The sequence below is a fragment of the Danio rerio genome, chromosome 16 (genome assembly GCF_049306965.1).
Source record: "Danio rerio strain Tuebingen ecotype United States chromosome 16, GRCz12tu, whole genome shotgun sequence".
In the NCBI taxonomy this organism is placed as follows: Eukaryota; Metazoa; Chordata; class Actinopteri; order Cypriniformes; family Danionidae; genus Danio; species Danio rerio.
The window spans coordinates 45,791,546-45,812,698 of NC_133191.1; the positions used below are offsets into that span (position 1 = coordinate 45,791,546).

General features: G+C 36.1%; 2 protein-coding genes across 6 annotated transcripts in view; one reads left to right on the forward strand and one right to left on the reverse strand.

Annotated features, from left to right (window-relative positions):
- Positions 1-21,153, forward strand: part of nek11 (NIMA-related kinase 11) — a 247,266-nt gene that overhangs the window by 200,960 nt on the left and 25,153 nt on the right. The window lies entirely within an intron of this gene.
- Positions 1-21,153, reverse strand: part of cpne4a (copine IVa) — a 122,300-nt gene that overhangs the window by 27,026 nt on the left and 74,121 nt on the right. For all 4 annotated transcript variants that reach the window (XM_073926510.1, XM_073926511.1, XM_073926509.1 and 1 more), the window contains 4 exons: positions 7,672-7,770; positions 6,051-6,137; positions 3,504-3,563; positions 717-850 (listed from right to left, as the gene is read on the reverse strand). In XM_073926510.1, the coding sequence (XP_073782611.1) occupies positions 717-850; positions 3,504-3,563; positions 6,051-6,137; positions 7,672-7,770 (380 nt within the window). The remainder of the gene's footprint in view (positions 1-716; positions 851-3,503; positions 3,564-6,050; positions 6,138-7,671; positions 7,771-21,153) is intronic.

The following is a 21,153-nucleotide window of genomic DNA, read 5'->3' on the forward strand; positions in this document are numbered from 1 at the left end:
TTTTTTTTTTTGATTATCTACAGAACAGACCATCGTTATACAATAACTTGCCTAATTACCCTAACCTGCCTACTTAACCTAATTACCCTAGTTAAGACTTTAAATTTCACTTTAAACTGTACAAAAGTGTCTTGAAAAATATCTAGTAAAATAATACTTACTGCCATCATGATAAAGATCAACTAAATCAGTTATTAGAGATGAGTTAGTAAAACTATTATGTTTAAAAATATGTTGAACAAACTCTGCTCTCTGTTAAACAGAGATGGGTTAACATTGGGGAAAAAACTAAACGGGGGCTAATAATTCAGGGGGGCTAAAAATTCTGACTTCAAATGTAAAACACCCACTTTCATATGAAATATTTTGTTATTTCTTAAAAAGAAAATTATTTTGAGTCAGAATACATGTCTACATTTAAACAGCTGTCAGTGGAGAATGATGCACACACATCTGCAAGGTTTGGGGACCCGGCTGGTCTGCCAAAAATCACCTTCATTCACATTTTTCTGTCTTTTTTTGCTCAGCCTATACACTCACTTTGTCATATACAAAATACCAATGTTCAGGCTGCAGACTATACTGTCAAAACACTGCACACTCTCAGTAAAGAGAATCCGACTTACATATGTGAGAATCTAAACAACTACTGTGTGGGGTAGTCAAGATCCTGGAGAGCTGAAGTAGGGATTTGATTGGCTGCTCAGCCTGCTCACCTGTCATAGTCTTGGCAAATCTCCCCCACTGCGACTAAAGCTTTCAGATACTCGTTAGGCTGGTAGGGGTGGATGTAGTGTAATGAACAACTGTTCCTCGGATCCCCATTAGAGGCTGTGAAATCAATCGCTACCTGAAAAGACAAGCAGCAGTCAAAGTGGAGTTTTGATGCTAATTACTCAAAATGTATACACCATGTGGAGATTTCTCTACAGAGCACTGCCTCCTAATGGCATCGACAGAGAGAAAGCAGAGAGCTGTATAATTTGTGACTTAAAGTAGGCATGGGACTTGTATAATTATGAAATAGGCTTAATAACAACAATATTAGCAATTTATAACTAAAATCATGCAGCAGAAGTGCAGATGTGCTTGATTTAATATGTTTTTTATCACTTTAAAACCAATGCTATTTTATGAAAGGATGGTCCATCAAAAACTGAAAATTCTGTCATCCTTCACTCACCCTCTTTTCTTTCCAAAACTGTGCCACTTTCTTTCTTACTAAACATAAAACATAAAGAACATAAACAAAACAGTTTTAGTTCCCATTGAGTTCTATTGGACAAAAATACAACCAATGGGAAAAATAAATATTTGGTTGCTATTTTTAAACATTTGGTTCAACTTTTGTGTTCTGCAGAGGAAGGTAAGCAATTCAAATTTAAAGGGACGGTTTACCTAAAAATGACATTTTGTCACCATTTACTTACCCAAAACATATTTGAGTTTTCTTCTGTTGAACACACAAAAAAGATATTTTGAAGAATGTTTGAAGAATCTGTAACCATTTACTTCCATGATATTTTTTTTTTCAATTATAGATGTCAATGGTTAGAAGTTTCTTCAAAATAATCTTCTCTTGTGATCAACAGAAGAAAGAAACTTAAACTAGTTTAAAACAAGTGAGTAAATGATGACAGAATTTACATTTTTGTGTAAACTTTTTTTGTCTCTTTTCAAGCTCTATTTTAATGATCTAGGTGCAAAAAATAAGGGCTCTATCATACACCTGACACAATAAGGCACAAGATGTGTTTGCGGTTACGTGTTGCTATTTTTATACCAGCTCAACCCTAATTTTTCCATTTTCTGTCACAGTTTAAATAGCTAATTTATTTGCGCCACTTTGAGGATTCATGGGTGCTCCAGTCTAGAAAAGAGGTGTGTTAAGGCGCATTGTTGGTGCATTGCTATTTTGAAAAACTAAAATAGACTGCAATAGACCAGCTGAAAGCAGGTCTAAAGTCCACTGCAGAGCACCTAGTTGTGCACTTTGCTACACATTGCTTAAAACACACAGGATGTACAGCAATACGCAAATATCTCTACAAATAAAAAAGAATTAAAGGAGCAAAATATTACAGAAAATCAGTACCTGTATGTCTTCTTCATCTCTGTGGGCTTTTTTCAGTTCATTTATGACAACTTGCTTTTGTATATTGTTGCTATTAGTTGTAGAATTATTTATTATATAAATGTTTAGATTTTTTTCTGCAAAAACAAGCTTAGATATGTCCACTTGTCAGGTTTTGGACCATATGGGGCAATATAAAGTTTGTTTGGATATAACTTAACTTATATAACTTTGTTATTGTTGTTCATTTATTCATTTGCGGGAAAAAAGAACTGAATAACGAAGTGTGGTCAAAAAAAACACACAACCAAAGTTATATCCAAACACACTTCATATTGTCCCAAGTGGTGATCCATCTGTCTCCCATACTCTACAGGTGGACCAATCTAAGCTTGTTTTTAATAAAACAAATATAAATATGTGTAAAATAAATAATACTACTACTAATAATTTAATAATAATAATAATGCAAATTGTCATACATTGTCAGATATTTGTGTATTGCTGTACATCCTGTGTGTATTAAGCAATGTGTAAGCGCTTGGACCCACATAGGTGCATAACTAAATGCGCTCTGCACTGGACTTTAATGGTGAAGTCTATTTCAGTTTCTCAAAATAGCAATGCTCCAACAGTGAACCTTCCAAACAAGCTCCTTTTTAGACCAGCACACCATAAAGTCCATAAAGTGGAACAAATGAATTTGCTAAACAATGTGGCACAAAACGTGAAATTTACTGTTGCGCTAGTCTGAAAATAGCTACATATACACATCTTGCGCCAGGTGTATGATAGGGCCCAATAAGGAAGTTAGTAAATGATGGAAGAATTTTCATTTTTGAGTTTTTAGAGATCTCAAAACGTTTTAAAATAAGTTTTTTATTCACTGTAATATTAAATTAATCACACCCCTCAACATAAAACCCCTGTTATTAGTAATAGTTTTCTGTGTAAAGCAGAAAATAAAAATTACAGGTCTACCAGCATGCTTTATCAACACTTATTATGTAATTTAAATTCATAAATCAAACATGAGAGCAATTTTTCATTTATTATTTCAATTATGTAAATAACCCTTTTAGGAGACTGTAACATCTTACAGTGACCGATAATACAAAAAATAATTGAACACAGCCATGCACACAAAAGTGCCATGCGAAAACAAGCAGGAGATACATTTATTGCTTAATAAATTATGCAAAAACTGAACATTCAGAATGACACTTTGCTTTCCCTGTTCTCATTAGTATGTACAAGGTAATGAATAATAAATCACGAGTGCTCTGACTAATAATAACACAATTCATTACACAAAACTCCAGGCTATGCCAATGTCAGAGAAAAACAAATGATAATGGGTTATTAGTTTTATTGATGTAAGCACCGATAAATGGCTAAGAAAGCGTGAGTGCTGTAAGCCCGGACTTACTGTAAACTGTATTTGGCAGCCACCCATAATGTAGTCCAGGAAGGAATGCATCTTAATTATCTGCGGACACAAAAGGACAGGTTATCTCAATTCAAGCACTTTTATGCTGTTATCATCTTCTCATCATTTCTAATTTATGTCAACTATGATCAGATTCAGTGGGCATTTACAGAGCAGGGATATCACTTCTTAGCAGTGGTGTAAAGTAGGAAATTACAAACACTCAAATCACAGTAACTGAGTAGTTTTTCTCAGGAATTGTAAGTAGTTTTAAAAGGTGTACTTTAACTTGAGTACATTTTTTAGTGCTGTATCGGTATTTTAGAACACTACTTTCTTTCATCCTGCTTTCATTACTTTTGTATGTTTATTGTTTCTTGTCTGCTGTGATTGGCTAAGTAGAAAAAGTAATCCAATTAAATCATGCATAGAAAAATCGCATGAGACAAACTGACCTAAATACACGGATGCTTTATTAATGTAGCAAACATGTACAGTGTGGAAGCATCAAAAGTTCCCATGAAGATGCTCAATTATTGCACACGATGAGCAAGAGACTTATTAGACTGCATATCACTGATGACAAGATGAAGGATGACTACTGTACGATGACTGATGTCACCAAAGCGCCTTAAACAATAACTAAATCAATTACAGAATCTTTGTTCTGTTTTCCCGCCGTGTGTTAGTGTTCAGCATTTCCACCTGTGTCTTACTCCTGTATGTATTCAGTTTAATAATGTCTTGTCTATTTATACTCTGGTGTGCTGTATTGCCACACTCTCAGTTCAGCGATTTGATGGTGCTGGGCCCCGAGGTTAAGTGAAAACTCAGAGTATGTTAACCTTAAAATGAGAGAAACTCTGGGTTTTCCTTTTCAAAATGGCAGGTTTGTTAAACTCGAGAAAGCAGGATAAGTCAAGCCTGTTTCTGAAAGAGAGGTAACTTTTACTTCGGGTTATTTACCATGATAACTTACTCTGTGAACCTAACCTGGTCAGGAGCAGGTTTTATTCTCTAAACTCAGAGTTTCTGTTGGTCTCCTCCCCTTTTTTAAAAAACAAAGTGGTATTTCTCGCTTTAGCCTTAATCATTCCTTGCCTACATTTCAGTCACACAAAGAACAAAGTTATAAGCATGGCTTGTCCTTTTTTGAGAAAATTACAATCAGATTCAATACCATAGTTAAGTTTACCTGTAATATTACTGCAAGAAATTAATAATTAGCTTAAATTCACTGATCTTCGACAGTGGCATGTACTGTAACTAGATTAATGAGATAATTACTCGTTCTAAAAACTATTTTTCATTACTGCTTACATTCAAAATGTCATATCAACCTCTGCAGGGGTCGCACACCAGAAGCGCTGCTCAGCGACGTGCCACACCGTACCACTCAGCGCCATGCATTTTAGAATTCTAAACCGGTTTCTATCAGGGAACACACACCAGCGCACCAAGTCGGCGGCTGTCCATTACACCTAGCCACGACTAGTTATATTTCTGCCGCGCCACAGAGCGTCATATGAATAGTTTCATTTTAAATAAGCGTCATGTCGCAGCACTGAGCGGCGTATCCGGTGTGTGAAACACTTACCACTTGATCAATAATAAAGGCAGACACACAAGTACACTTTAAAATCTTAATTTTATAAATGTTATCTTAAACTGATCAACGTGTGTAAAAGTGGGAACATTAAATTAAACATTACTACTGAACATTCTTCGACAGACTCAAACCCTCGTCATCGTGGTCAACTACTCTTTGCGTCTTAAGTCCGCTGACTTACACAGCAAACTACTGGTCAAACTGGTAACAGCAGGAAATCCGTCCATACGTAGAGAAGCGGTCAGATGGTAAGCACAAAAAGGAACTGCGTCATACCACCCCTTAGCATTCATTATCAAGACGAAGCCATACGTACTTCTGGCTACATAATTTGTGATCTCCAGAAATGTATATAAGGCTACGTTTTTTTGAATGAGCCTATGTTGCTAGTATCTGAAATGCCTGCCTCATTTATGAAGGTTCTCACTTGCTTTTCATCTGATGCGCTTGAGCTCAACCACTCTCATTGGCAGAGCTGTGATAAAACAAAACGCTATTGACTGTTTTTCAGTGGAGAAGCTACACTATGTCCCTTCCTCTCTTAATGTTTCGGTTGATATTACGTCAAACACTGAATTAAAACTGCACATTTAAAAGAACTTTATGGAACCTTTAAAAGAAAAATGGCACTGATTTAAGCTGCATTTCTGTACTTTTTGCTTGCTTGAGTAGTGTTTAGATCAGATATTGCACTACTTTTCTTGGCAAGTAATGGTACTTTTACTTGAGTGTGATGTTTCATTACTATTCTCACCACTACGTTTTAGCCAAATGTAATGACTTTGAGCCGTGTGAAGTTCCCACCTTCATCTACTGTAACCATCAACGCCTCTGCTGACAGTATGACACTGCCACTTTTTGAAATACAGGGCCTACGGGGAGCAGCCAAGGTCCAGATGTCCTCTAGAGAGCGTCGATTTATGATGAAAAACAATTACCTTGCACTGGTTCAGAATGACAATCCCAGAGTTCTTGTAATTCTTCTTCTTGACTTTGTATTTGGGGTTTATGCATTCCCACTGGACCTGTCATTTAAAAATTAAAAATAAAATAAAACGCAACCATCAGTATTGGTAGAAAACAACTTGAACAATGAAACAGCTTCATTATAATGTGAAAGATGGTGCATAATTGTTCCCCTTGGAGCAGGGAGGGCCAAAACAAGCGTTTGAGAATAGACAATAGACTTGGAAAAAACAACTATTTTAGTCATAATAATGAGGAATGATGTCGAGCCTGGGAGAAATGCTGTAAAATAATTAGCAGGATGTGGTACTGATGCCTGCGGTCTTGAGATACCAGCTCCGAGCGTTCAAGACTTCACAAGAGAACGAGGTGTCATGTAGCCATATTCGTGCATGCTAGCAGAGTTATGATTAACTGACAGCTTAAAACACAATGGCTTATTGTTTTCAAATGCATGACGAGATGCTGTCTAATGAAGTCTTTAAAACAATGGTTAATCACTGAAGCCATTTTTAGAGCTCGCTCCACATTGTAGAATGTTCGCCATGGATGCATTGAAAAAAAACTTACACAGAACAATATTTTCATTATCGTTTATTTTGATCTTAAAAATTATATTCATTATTATTCCATTTAGTACATAGTGATCTTGGAATGTAGTAAGCATAAATGCCAAAGTACAATCATGCAGAATGACTTAATGGACACTTGGAGATCTGGAGGTGGAGTGCTACGAACTCTAAAGTGATGATTTTGTCTGTGTTTGCCTGACATTTAAAGTGTAAAGCAACACACTGTTGCTAAGGACATTACAGAACAACAAAGTCAATCCATCAGCAGTGTCATTATGAATATTCTAATTAAGCTATTATTCTAATAATAATTCCATTAGGACACATTGTGCTTTTGAAGCCACTCATTTCAAGTTTAATTATGTTTTTGTTTTTTGGTATGTGTATGTCAGGTCCATCTTGAAAAGTATCTGTCTGTTTGTCTGTCTATCTGTCTGTCTGTCCGTCCATAGATAGATGGATAGATAGATAGATAGATAGATAGATAGATAGATAGATAGATAGATAGATAGATAGATAGATAGATAGATAGATAGATAGATAGATAGATAGATAGATAGATAGATAGATCTGTCTGTCTGTCTCTATCTCTATCTATCTATCTATCTATCTATCTATCTATCTATCTATCTATCTATCTATCTATCTATCTATCTATCTATCTATCTATCTATCTATCTATCAGATGAGAAAATGTCAGAAAAATCCTGGAGTTTTCTTCAGGAAACCGAAAGTAGTTCTCTCTTGAATCGGTTATTAAGAGTATGAAAGCTAAACTGACTGTGACCCACATGAATATCTCTTCACGTAACCTCTTTTTTTTTTATCTTTCATGCTTCTCTTCTGCTGATTGCTCTTTGAACTAGTTGCTACACATCATTAGCTTAACCTGATCCCAATAATTCAGAGAGCTTGTCAAATAAAGCCAGTTGGATTTAGAAAGCTGCTTGGCTTGAGGAGCTGTGTGCTGGACGTGAGGGTGCTAATTAATATTTTTTCATGACAAGTTTAAAACTGATACCTGTTTTCCATCCATCGCTGATCGCATCTCTTTGAATGTAGCTTGAAACTCCCCTATGAAATCGTGCTTTCCGTTCGAGTCCCAGTCCCACACTGTACACTAGATGTTAAAGGGAAGAATGAAACAATTTTAAAACAATTAACAAAGGCAATAAGTTTATCATATCATATAATAAGAATCTTGGTATTGAGACATTCCATTAAAATTATAGATGTTGATGCACCCCTATTATGCTATATAAAAGGTTGCTTTGGTCACACAATATGTTTGCATCCATCCAAGGTAAAAAAAATACATGTAGATTCACACATAATATACATAGAAGCGAAACGCAGATAAACTTGACAAAAAGGAACCCCTTCCAATGTAGTTTCTTTCATTTTTGAAATTGCAATTATGTTTTACCGGAGTGAAAAGTGAGATCTCATGACATTCTATAGGCCTATGTAAAATAAAAAAAGCATATGCTGTCCTTAATGCCATCATCTTGAGCTTATAGAGCGAACAGAAAAATGATAGGCTACATGACGAGGTTAGGTTGGCTGGATTAGTTAGCATTTCTGTGTGGAGTTTGCATGTTCTCCTGGTGTTCGCATGGGTTTCCTCTGGGTGCTCCGGTTTCCCCCACAAGCCCAAAGAAATATAGGTAAATTGAATAAACTAAATTGGCTGTAGTGTACAGTATGTGTGTGAATGAGATTGTATGGATGTTTCCCAGTGATGGTTTGCAGCTGGAAGGGCATCTGCTGCATAAAACATATGCTGGATAAGTTGCCGGTTCAGTCTGCTGTGGCAACCCCTCATTAATAAAGGGACTAAGCTGAAAAGAAAATGAATGAATGAGATATTTTTATTGTTATTGATGGAAAAACAAACGCTTTTTAGCGAGAAAGTAAACAGAATTACTTTGTAATTGTCACCATTTTATAAATATATGTTTTATATTTATAGATTTTTTTTTTATATCTTGCTGTTTAAGTACAGGGATTTTGTGTCTTATATAGAATTTTACAAAAAAGTGGGCTCACCCAAAGGCCACGGTATTATTCGAAAACTGCATAGCAGCATCATTTCTATTTAGAAAGTGATATGGTTTAAGCATTTGGTCTCTCTGAATCCCACCTCTTAAAGAGCCTGCTCTGTTCTGATTGGTCTACATCTTACACTGACTTTCTCCATTCCAAGAGTGCAGAGAGCGAACTTGCGTTCTTCTGGAGACCGGTCTTGCCAAATGACCTTGAAAGATTGATCTCAGGAGACTGCGAGAACAGAGAATGCGTCCTGTGAGAAATGAGATGCTGCGTTCTTCCGTGGTTCTTCCTGTTGGTCACATGACCTTCACGCGTTTTTAATGGGAAATGATTTAAACACTACTATATAATAAATCTATTTACAATGCTGCGCTTCCCACCTCCTTTATTCATTCATTCATTTTCTTGTTGGCTTAGTCCCTTTATTAATCCGGGGTCTCCACAGCGAAATGAACCGTCAACTTATCCAGCAAGTTTTTTTTACACAATGGATGCCCTTCCAGCCGCAACCCATCTTTGGGAAACATCCACACACACATTCACACACTACGGACAATTTAGCCTACCCAATTTACCTGTACCGCATGTCTTTGGACTGTGGGGGAAACCAAAGAACCCGGAGGAAACCCACGCGAACGCAGGGAGAACATGCAAACTCCTCACAGAAACGCCAACTGAGCCGAGGATCGAACCAGCGACCCAGCGACCTTCTTGCTGTGAGGCGACAGCACTACCTACTGCGCCACTGCTTCGCCCCCACCTCCTTTATTCAGCGGCAATTACTTGTGGGAATTCTCTAGCGAGTTCAAGTCTACATCGATGCATTCTCGATATCAAGAACACATCCAGGAACTTTCACTTGTCCTCTGTTTTGCGGTCTTGAGTTTTGGAACTGAACTTTAGCAGTTGATGATGACGTCACACAAGAACAAGAGGACACAAGATCGCTGAAGAACGCATACTGAGAAACAGCCAGTAGGTTGGAAAGCAAATGCAATGTCCAGAAATCTTATAATCAGTTAAATCATATTTTATCTTAATTTTTACACATTTTTTTACCTACATATTTATTTAATTTTTACAGAAAATAAAAAAAAAATCACATAAACTTATATATATATAAATTCACATTTCAGTTGCATTTGTGCATTCAGATATGCATTTAAACAATAAATTAAAAAATGTAAACAATAACAGTAATTCATAGGATCATAGGTCGTATATTTATATAATTAAATTTGACCCATGAGAGAAAACTCATTAAATCCACTCTATCCCTCAGTATACAGTTGAAATTTAAATTATTAGCCCCCCTTTGAATATTTTTCTTTTTTAAATATTTCCCAAAGGATGTTTAACAGAGCAAGGAAATTTTTACAGTATGTCTGATAGTATTTTTTTCTTCTGGAGAAAGTCTTATTTGTTTTATTTAGGCTAGAATAAAAGCAGTTATTAATTTTTTCAACACCATTTTAAGGTCAAAATTATTAGCCCCTTTAAGCTAGTTTTTTTTCGATAGTCTACAGAACAAACCATTGTTATACAATAACTTGCCTAATTACCCTAACCTGCCTAGTTAACCTAATTAACCTAGTTAAGCCTTTAAATGTCACCTTAAGCTGTATATAGTTGCTGTATAGAAAATTATCTAGTCAAATAATATTTTTTGTCAGCATGGCAACGATAAAATAAATCAGTTTTTATAAATGAGTTATTAAAACTATTATGTTTAGAAATGTGTTGAAATAGGGTTCTCTGTTAAACAGCAATTAGGGAAAAAACAAATGGGGGCTAATTATTCAGGGGGGCTAATAATTCCGACTTCTACTGTATATGTTGGTCCAGCAGTATGTGTCCGTTCACTCACCATCCCTGTCACATTTGCTTTGGCTACAGACATTTATCTTGGACATCATTTTGTTTTAGCAATCCTCTGGAGCAAAAAATGAAAGATATGGTGAAGGATGTGCACACATCCATGCTTGTTGAACACACTCTCTAGTTGCATGCATCCATGCGGTCCACAGAGAGGGATGATGAACACCAGAAATGCTGGAACGCAAACACACGGCATGTAGAACTGGAGCACACTCGCCATCACTGTGACTCCCGCATCCATGCATTAAACATAAAGTGACATTACACATTAATTCATGTTTGATGCTTTTCTGCAATATTCAGCACTACAGGGGCTTGACTTAAATAATGTTGTTGGACAAGGACTTGCTCCTGAGCTTTTTCATTTACACTGATACTAACGCTGATTTAAGTAATCCTTTAACAATAAAGCATTTTTATTGCATCATATAAGTCTGTTAGGAGGCAGCACTGTGGCACAGTGGGTGCCACTCCTGTCAGATAAGAACAGGAAACTGAGGCTACAGTTGGCACATCAGAATGGTAGGGTCAGAGTTTGGCGTCAACAACATGAAAGCATGGATCCATCTTGCCTTGCATCAACGGTTCAGGCTGGTAGTGATGGTTTAATGGTGTGGGGGATATTTTTTTTATCGCACACTTTGGGCCCAGTAGTACCAATTGAGCATTGTCAATGCTATAGCCTACCTGAGTATTGCTGCTGACCATATCCATCCCTTTATGACCACCACAGTCACCTGATTTCAATCCAATAGAGCATCTTTGGGATGTGGTGGTACAGGAGACTAAGATCCCAAATTTGCCATTGGTCCAGAAGTTTTGACACTATATTCTCATTTAACCCATTTTGACAGCTATATCATCATAAATTGTGGAAATAACCCATCACAGGTTTTAACCCCTTCAGACTTGAATTATGTTCCAAATTTTTATAAAAATGGGTTGTCATGTGATGTCCATTGTAATGGACGCAGGGTCTGAAGGGGTTAAGGAAACACACAATAGGACATAAGTGATGTCAAATTTCACTATTGACGGACTTGTTAAAAAAAAAAAACATTTAACAAGAAGCCTAACTTTTATTCTAAATCTTGAACCATATTCTTGAGAGAGAGAAAAATTACCAATAAAAAGGTCCGAAGCACCAAAAGCAGCCTATTAAAGTTAATTTTAATACTAATTGGGCTGAGTATAAAAATCCAAAATCAAACAAAAAGTTTTCAGGGGTAGCTTAAATAATGTGTCGGGGCTTTTTGTGTAAGGGATTCATCAGAATAAACATCAAAATCAGTCCAAGGCACTCAAAAAATGTGGAAAAAATAATAAAAAGGCTTTATTGACTTGGCTGTTCCTTAAAACTGCGGCTACATCAGGTTACCCTGAGGAAGTAAAATGTTATCAAAACGTGTAGCCGCAGTTTTAAGAAACAGCCATGTCAGTAAAGGCTTTTTAAATATTTTTTCCACATTTTTCGAGTACCTAGACTGACTTTTACTGTTTATACTAATTAGGCTGTTGTTGTTAGATGAATTTTCAAGAGAGGCTAGTAGAAAATCGTGAAGCTCTTTTTTTTTATATCTGTTTATTATAAATCTTTAGAAAATATTTTTGGTACATCAAAAATGGAGGATACAATAAGCTAATCCAGCTAAAAAATAGTGCTTAAAATGACTCTTATTGGAGTATTTAAACATCATAATTAAATAGAAAATGAGGTGAAGAACTGCAAAAAAAACTCCACATTTTGAGGAAAAAAAGAACCACCCCTTTCACCAGGCTGGCTACGGGCCTGGCACTTATACATGAATGTTGGTTCCTCTCTAAGTTTGTTGCAATTTATGTTAACCGATTCTCTAAACCAAACAAATGATTCACCAACATGTAAAAGACTGAGAGCTTGATATCCGCAAGAGAGTCTGTCTGAAATCGTCTAGTTCATCATTTTAACCGACTGTTCCTCGTGGATGCAAAATGAGATGTCGCGCGAGAAGAGAAATGAAATCAAAACACTTAATATTTCATTAGCCCACAACAAATACGCTTGACTGGAGTCATAATAAGAGCTGTCGAATATCGGCAGGGTTTAATCAATCACGGCCATTATGAGTAAACCACACACGGCTCAGTCACACCGGCTCTTAAGTGTTTCCAAAAGGAAGACATGTCAGCGGATGCTGCCAGAAGATGCTCTAATGGACTCCTAAAGGGCAGGTCGGGAAAGCGGCTGAACTCCAGCTGTGAGCTCAGGGGTTCTGCAGATGGCATGGAGGACGGCTGGCACTAAATGAGCCTGAGCTTTCTGCTGTAATAAGGTCTGCGTTGTTGTGGGGTGGTGAGTGGGCAGAGGGAGACCACATGCAGCCATATGCTGATGCACTACGAGCAGGGAGAGAGAAACACAGGTGCCCTTAAGAGATCTTTAAAGGGGCCTCAAAGCATCTTGTTAAATGGACACTGTTTGTTGAGTACGCAGGCTATAGCACTTCAAAGTACACAACAAAACATATTTCAATTTTTGTTTGTTTCAAATAAACACTTTTATTAAGCCAGGATGCACTAAGTGGATCATAATTGTCCTTTTTCACAAAAAGATGATGATGTGCTTAATGCACAGCGGCATCTTAAATCATTAAAAGTTTTTAATATTGAGATTTGTTTCATGTATGTACATTTATAAAGCTATACTTAAAAGTATTATATCATCTTTGCATCAAAAAAACTAAACAAATGACCGCTTATGTGTTTGTTATGCAGCGTCTATGAGCGATTCAGTGATCAGATATTATTTTCTCTTCTGCCACGCAGGAGCAGGGACGAAAATAACAAAGTGATCATCTCTGAGCCCTGATTACCCTTGCTGCTCACTTTATTTTGATGGTCCGTTTGTTGAAGTTAAGTTACATTGCATCTACATGCCAACTAATTCTCATTAGATTATAGGTAGACTAGGGTGAGGGTTGGGGTTGGGGTTATAATTAGTGTATGTTGACATGTACTTGCAAAGTTTCTTAAAGTCAGTAAAATTTCAGTTGAAGGACTGTTAAATGTCAGTATCAACATATTAAGCAGGCAGTCTGCTAATTCTCAAATGGACCATCAAAATAAAGTGTTACCCATTCGCTTTTCAGGCTATAACAGCACATTCAGCATGCAACCCTTGACTGAGCTGGCAAATATCTTTTTATAACAGTCCCTCGGTTAGGTCAGCATTTCAGTTTTTAAGTGCAGAAAGTAAATAATTGTATTTTATTAATGGTTATCTGACTGGGTCAAAAGTAACCATGTGCAATTTGCTTCAAAGTAAAATTATATAGAAGTTGTTCCACCTTTACAAAATACCACATGATATAGATAGACTAGACTTATGGTTAGTAACGCAGCAAAAATAGTTCTCTGTTTAAAACATTCATTCATTCATTCATTCATTCATTCATTCATTCATTCATTCATTCATTTATTCATTTTCAACCCAGGCTCATTCTGTTTATGTAGCCGTATATACATTTCTGGAGAGAGCAAAATACGTCCCCGAAGCTTTTGTTTTCGCAAAAAACAAAAGCAAAAAGGCTGCTGTGTACGATTTTTCAGATCTCAAATTTATTTGTGCCTGCTGTAATCACGTAAATCCACCAGAGGCTGCTGTCGACTGACTGATTTACTTACTGACCAACCAACTGATACCCCCAGTTTTTCACTGGACTCGAACCCTGTTGTTGTGGTCAACTCCGCTCTGCGTCTTAAGTCTGCCGATGTACATGTCGAGCTACCCATAGCATTCGTTTTAAAGACAAAATGTAGCCATACGTGGCTCTGGTTACATAATTTGCGATCTCCAGAGAAGTAAATTGGGCTACGTTTTCAGAAAATGAGTTTATTGTCCTTTGGATTGGTCTCTATTTCATAGGTCACCACAGTGGACTGAACTGCCAACTATTGCAGCATGTTTTATGCAGCGAATGCCCTTCCAGCCACAACCTTGTGTTGGGAAACACCCATACACATTCAATCTCACACATACACACACACTTTTTAATTTTTGTATGTCTGAGTTTACTTAACTATGGTGACTTCATGGAGTTTGCATGCTCTCCCCGTGTTTGCATGGGTTCCCTCCGTGTGCTGTGGTTTCCCCCACAGTCCAAAGACATGCGCTATAGGTGAAATGAGTTGGCTAAATTGTGCTTAGTGTATGTTTATAAGATTGATGGATGTTTCCCTGTGATGGGTTGCAGCTGGAAGGGCATTCGCTGTGTAAAGTGCTGTGCTGGATAAGTTGGCGGTTCATTCCGCTGTGGCGACCCCAGATAAATAAAGGGAGTAAGCCGAAAAGAAAATGAATGAATCAATCAATCAATCAATCAATAATGACTTTCACAGGTGAGAAATGTGAAAAGGGTTTTAAAAGATTTCAAACGATTACAAAAATTCAATTTCAATTCTATTTCCTGAAAAGAATGCAACAAAGCTGTCAATATCCAGCAGCACAACAAATTTTTTAAATATAAATCTGAAATTTACACTTATCAAAAAACTTTGAACATTTTGAACAGTAATGAACACTACTGTACATCTGTATACAAAAAAGAATTATTTCGTAATATCAACCAATTATTCAGTTAATTAATGAATTTAATTAAAGATAAATGAAAAGCTTTGAAAAGCTTGACATCAACAACCTAAATAAACGTTTTGCTAATAGACCCTTTTCACTTTTCTGGGTTTCTTAGTAGCGGAAGTCGTCATAGTTGGGAAAACTTAGGGGGTAGTGAATGGGAGAGTGCAACAAATAATTTTTTTTTAATCTTATTTGTTCAAATAATAAAATAAAAACTCCATGATAATGTTATACAGACGTTCAGAAAAACAAAAAGAATTGTGTGAGACTGATAACCGCAGAATGAGGAGAGAATAACATTACTGTCCTGTCCCATAGACGCTGCATTAGAAACGCCTCGCACAAGCGGTAATTTGTTTTTCTAATTTGAAGCAAAAATGACATACTACATATAGAAATACATATAAATGGTCATAAGTTTTTTAAAAATCTAAATAAAAAAACTTTTAAAGATTTATGGTGCTGATCATGAGATAAGATGCTTGTGAAAAGGGTCCATAGTCTTACTTTATTTTGTTTTTTATTATTATTTATATTTGTTAATTCAGTATTTTTGTTATGTTGTTACTTAAAAATATGGTCACACTTTATTTTAAAGTACAATTCTCACTATTAACAAAACCTTAACTATGACTTTTGCCTCAGTTAATTCCAAATGTGTTACTTATTAAATATTGAGGTAGTATTTAGGCCTAGGTATGGGGAAGAATTAGGGATGTAGAATATGATCATGCAGAATATGTCAATTATAACTACTAACAAACAGACAATATCCTAATAATTGTCAGGAAATAAGCCACAAGTTAATAGTGAGATTCGGCTCTTAAACTAGTGTTGCCAAAACAAAACAAAAACTCTATCATCAAAGAATACAGCCAAATTCATTAAACATCATTAACTGCTACATTTCTATGTAAAAAATAATAATAGCAAAAACATAACACTTATTTATTTTTTATTTCTCCAGATAATTACTGCAGGGAAAGGCATGTTTATTTCCATGATTATTATCATCATTTAACAGGGGGTACCCTAATTTAGATTCCTGTGGGAAATTGCTACTTTTAATATTAAATTATTGCGCTTCAACGCATGTTCAGCTCAGACGGTCTCGGAGTAATTCCTATCCCAATTAAATCAAGCAGCTTTTGATGAACGCTGAACGGATAAATGAAGCAGGAGAAGTCCAGGAAGCAGAAAGAAGGAGGTAAATTAGGAAACACAAATTTCTAAGTGGAGCACATGAGAATAACTGGTGAATCCTGGCTGAAACACAAGCCTAATGGTCCGGTGTAATCGGCCCATGTGACTGATAAGAGATCCTGGTAGTCCAGCAAACCTCATTGAATTTCAAAACAGTATGAAAATCTGGGCTGCTTGCTTCAACCAATGAGCCGATGACTTTAAAGCTTCAGGCTAAGACTAGAAAGAGTTTTGTTTGTGTTGTTAATATGTTTAGATGATGCTGTTTTCTGGACTGAGAAAGCAAATTGACTAGGTTTATGATGGTATCAAGTTTTCTTGTTGTGATTATTTGCTAAAGCTTTTATCACAGTATACAGTATATGGTATTAACGCAATATTGACCACTAATAGCTGCAAAAAAGTATTAGTTTGTGCTTAAAACAATAAAACATATGACAGAAGTGTCACAAGTAACAATATTATCAAAATTGTTAGTAAGCTAAACTTAATATTCTACACCCTTGTGCTTCTCACATACACAATGTACAGTCTTGTGCAAACATTTGGGCACCCCTCTGTGGCTGCATATTGATGTGCTCTGTCTTCATAACAGAAGATCGCAGTGAAATGCCATTCAATTTCTAGTGAAAGCTAGATAATGTCATGTTTTTCAGACAGAAATGCGTAGTGTAGCAGTATTAAGATGTGTGAAATTAAATTAAAACTGAAAAAGAGAAAAAGCCTGCAGTCACTTAATGCTGATTTTTTTTACAGCACAAAATTGATTTGAGTGACTCAGTGAACCTTAACAATCAACACAGTAACACAGGTGCACCCAATGATGAAAAGGATATTTAAGATAGTGTTGCTTTTTGCTAGTTGTGATTCTCCTTATTGTGAACCAGAAAGTAGCAACATGAGAACCTCAACAGAACTTCGTAATGACCTAAAAACTAGGATAATTCTTTAACATGAATTATTAGAAGAATGCAAAAAGGTATCACAAAGGTTTAAAGTCTTTATCTTAGTCGGAAATATAGTAAGAAAATGGAAGGCCACAGGAACAGTTCTTGTGAAGGAAATATATGTAAGACCAAGAAAAATATCTGAAAGGCAAGGGTGAAGAATGGTTAGAATGGTCACAGACAAACCACAGACCACCTCTAAAGAGTTCCAGGAACATCTTGCTACTGGTAATGTCATTGTACATCATTCCACAGTCCAGCACACTCTTCACAAAGAATAGCTCAATGGAAGGTGATGCAGAAGAAGACTCTTTGCATTCTGCCAATGTGAAGAGTCGTTTGAGGTATGCAATGGCTTATCTGGACAAGCCTGAATCGTTTTGAAAAAATATACTGAAGACAGATTTCACTACCGTTGGTGCTTTGCGTAGCAGAAAAAGAACACAGCATTCCAGGAGAAGAACATGCTGCCTACTATAAAATATGATGGGGGCTCCATCATGCTGTGAAGATGTGTGGCAAGCACAGGTACTAGAAACCTTGTCACAGTTAAAGGTCGCATAGATTCCATCCAGTATCAGCAGATTCTGAAGAACAATATTCAGAAATCAGTCAAGAGGCTGAAGTTATGACAGGGTTGGATGTTTCAGCAAGACAGTGACCCAAAGTACAGTTCCAGATCTACCAAGTAATTCATACTCAGACACGATACAATGCTCTAGAATGGCCATCCCAGTCCCCAGACTTCAACATCATCGAAAATCTATGGGTTGATTTGAAAAGGGCTGTGCATGTTTGGCACCCATCAAACCTGACTAAACTAGAAAAAGTGTGCAAAGAATGGCCCAAAATGCCTTTAGCAAGAATTCAGGGACTAATCCTTGACTTTAAGAAGCATCTACAGGCTGTTATTTCAGCAAAAGCTGGCTGTACAAAAGATTGATGTCATTGTTCTGTTGGTGTGCCCAAATTTTTGCACCTGTCTGTTTTTGTTAAGACTTAAATTGCATTGCATCTGTTGATTAAATAAATGTTATGTAAGAACTAAAATGTAACTTTTTCCCTATAAAATATTTCCAAATGAAACTGCTGATTTGAATGGCCAGCAGGCTATGACTTGCAATTATAAAAATTATCAGGGGTGGACAAACTTTAGCATACGGCTGTATATTAATAAATAAAAAGTTTGTATTGGAAGAAAGAATATACTTATTGTACAATGTAGATGTGCAATAGCCAATACTGTAAACAGTTGCAGTTTTTTCCATCAATATTTCAGCATGTAGTAGTAGTCGAGATTAACATTTGGGTCTCCAAGCATTCAGCACTACTATGAACAAATGCAATGCAAAAAATACAATGTGAATATTTTTGAAAAAAAAAAACACAAAAAAATGTGCATGTTCATTATCAGGATATATTAAATTAATTGAATATTTTAAATTACTCAAATTGACACAATAAAATTGATATTATCATTACTGTTTATATCACTGTTGAGTGCTTGGGAAGAGCTGAAATTTGGATATTGTAATGGTCATATTGTTTCCACTGTAATCCTAATTACATTAATTGTTTTCAATCCTAATAGACTAGAGATGCTTGAACAACACATTTCGGGCACTGTTAGAAATGAGCTGATGCGTCGGGGTATATAATAAAAAGATAATCATGTTTTTGACCTTAGATTGATGTAAACCTCTTGTAAAAAACATTTTAAATAGTGCAGTATAGGGCACTGTAATTTTATGGCAAGCAATACCATTTTCTAGCATCAATCAGCATCACAATGTTTATGTGAAAGTATTCAAAGCGAGGTAATGTTTACTTTACAGTAATGTTTGCAGTTTTGCTGTTTTGCATTATTCACATTTTGTACTTGGTACTTTTGTATCCCCCCAGAAAAAAAAAAAAAAACATATTGGTTTATTTTAGTTGTATCTTTTCTATTGTATTTATTAAGGCTTGCAATATGTAGTCAACATTTGAAGTGGATTTTTTCTTGTGAAAATCCACTGTGAATACTGACTGACCGACCGACTGACCCACCCTCCTCCTTCATCAAAGTTGTCCTAAAGCTATTGAGCAACACCCATTCTAGTCCTAGGACAATTTTGAAAAAAAATTTTGACTTACTGTTGACTATTAAATTTTATGCAGATGCAGTTCCTTACAAAATAGTCAAATTATTTTTTTAAAAAAATTCTTACATATCTTTCCATAAAGAGCACATCTGGTAAATAAAAAAAAGCATCACAATGTCAGTTTTCTTTCTGATATGGTGCAACCATATCAACCCAGGCTCATTCTGAAAACTTACCCCTAAATACATTTCTGAAGAGCGCCAAATATGTCCCAGGAGGTACGTTTTTTGTAGTTTTTAATTGTGCGAATCCACTAGAGGCAGCTGTGTAAGCTTTTTCAGATCTCAAATTTCTCTCGCGAGTGCCTTTTGCACCTGCTCTTTTTGTGAAAATCCACCGTAAAAATTTACTGACTGACCGACCGACCGACCCATCTTCCTCCTTTCCTAAATCCAAACGATAGTGTTTTAAAAAGCAGAGATTGACTTGCCCACCCACTTCCCTAAACCCAACCGACAGTGTTTTCAAAAGCAATCCAGAAAAAGAAAAAGATTTTTACCAGATTTTCAGATTTTACCACATTCTCCCCCTGTTATTTACTTGTTTATTTAATTTTTTGGCTTTTGTTTTTGTCTAACCATGTCATCATGGTCAACTCAAGTTCAAAACGCTAGTCCGCTGACATATATAAAGAGCTACTGGTCAAACTGGTAACAGCGGGAAAGCCGTCCATCGAGAGGTAAGCAGTCAGCTGGTGAGGGCAAAAAAAGCGGCGTCACACTGCCCTGTATCGTTTGTTTTAAAGATGAAATGCAGCCATATGTACTTCTGGCTACATAATTCGTGACCTCCAGGAATGTATATAGGCCTATGTTGCAACCATACTGTTATTATTCCATGTATCCTTGCTTAGTCTTGCTTAGTCTGTTGATGCATTCAATTCATTTGTAAGGCAAAAAAAATATGATGTGCTTTATTATATTATGTGTTGGGTGTAAGACTGGGCGACTTAAGCAGCATATAACCACTGTAAAAGCCAACATTCAACTTTATCAAATGAAATGATTGTAGTTAATCAAAATTGACTGAAAGTTATTCTACTCATTTTTCAAAAAAGGTTTGAACTCAGTGTTGAAGGTAATGAGTTCATTAAATACCTCATTACTTCGACTTAAATAGAGTAAGTTCATGGTACTCATATAGATTAGTTTATTTAACTCAAATGGTTTGTTGCAATCGGTTTCCTCAAACGGTTTGAGTTGCCTTAGCTTATTGAGTTTTACAATGCTCAGTCAGTTAGAGTCCTCTTCATTTATTGGGTTTTACTGTGCTCAAATTATTTAGTTTGTTCTCAAATGGAGTAAGTTGACAGTACTTATTAGGATTGGTTTTTGAACTTAAATCCTTTGTTGCAATTGGCTTCCTCAAATGGTTTGAGTTACCATAACTTTTTGGGTTTTACAGGAAAATAAATGCATACAAAGAAAGACAAGCGGCATGCCACTCACACACAGAAAAAAAACTGATTTAATATTTCTCAAAATGCATCCAAATGCCCTGAAAGCTGAAATATACTTCTTTTCCCAAAGTGCTGATGCACTTATCAGTTGAAGTGCAGTAGAATTATTGATGGGTAAAAAGCAGACAAATTGTACGCTAGAGCAGCTACATCAAATTGCGAACACAATACATGTACTTTCAAGTACATGTACTTTCTTTTATAA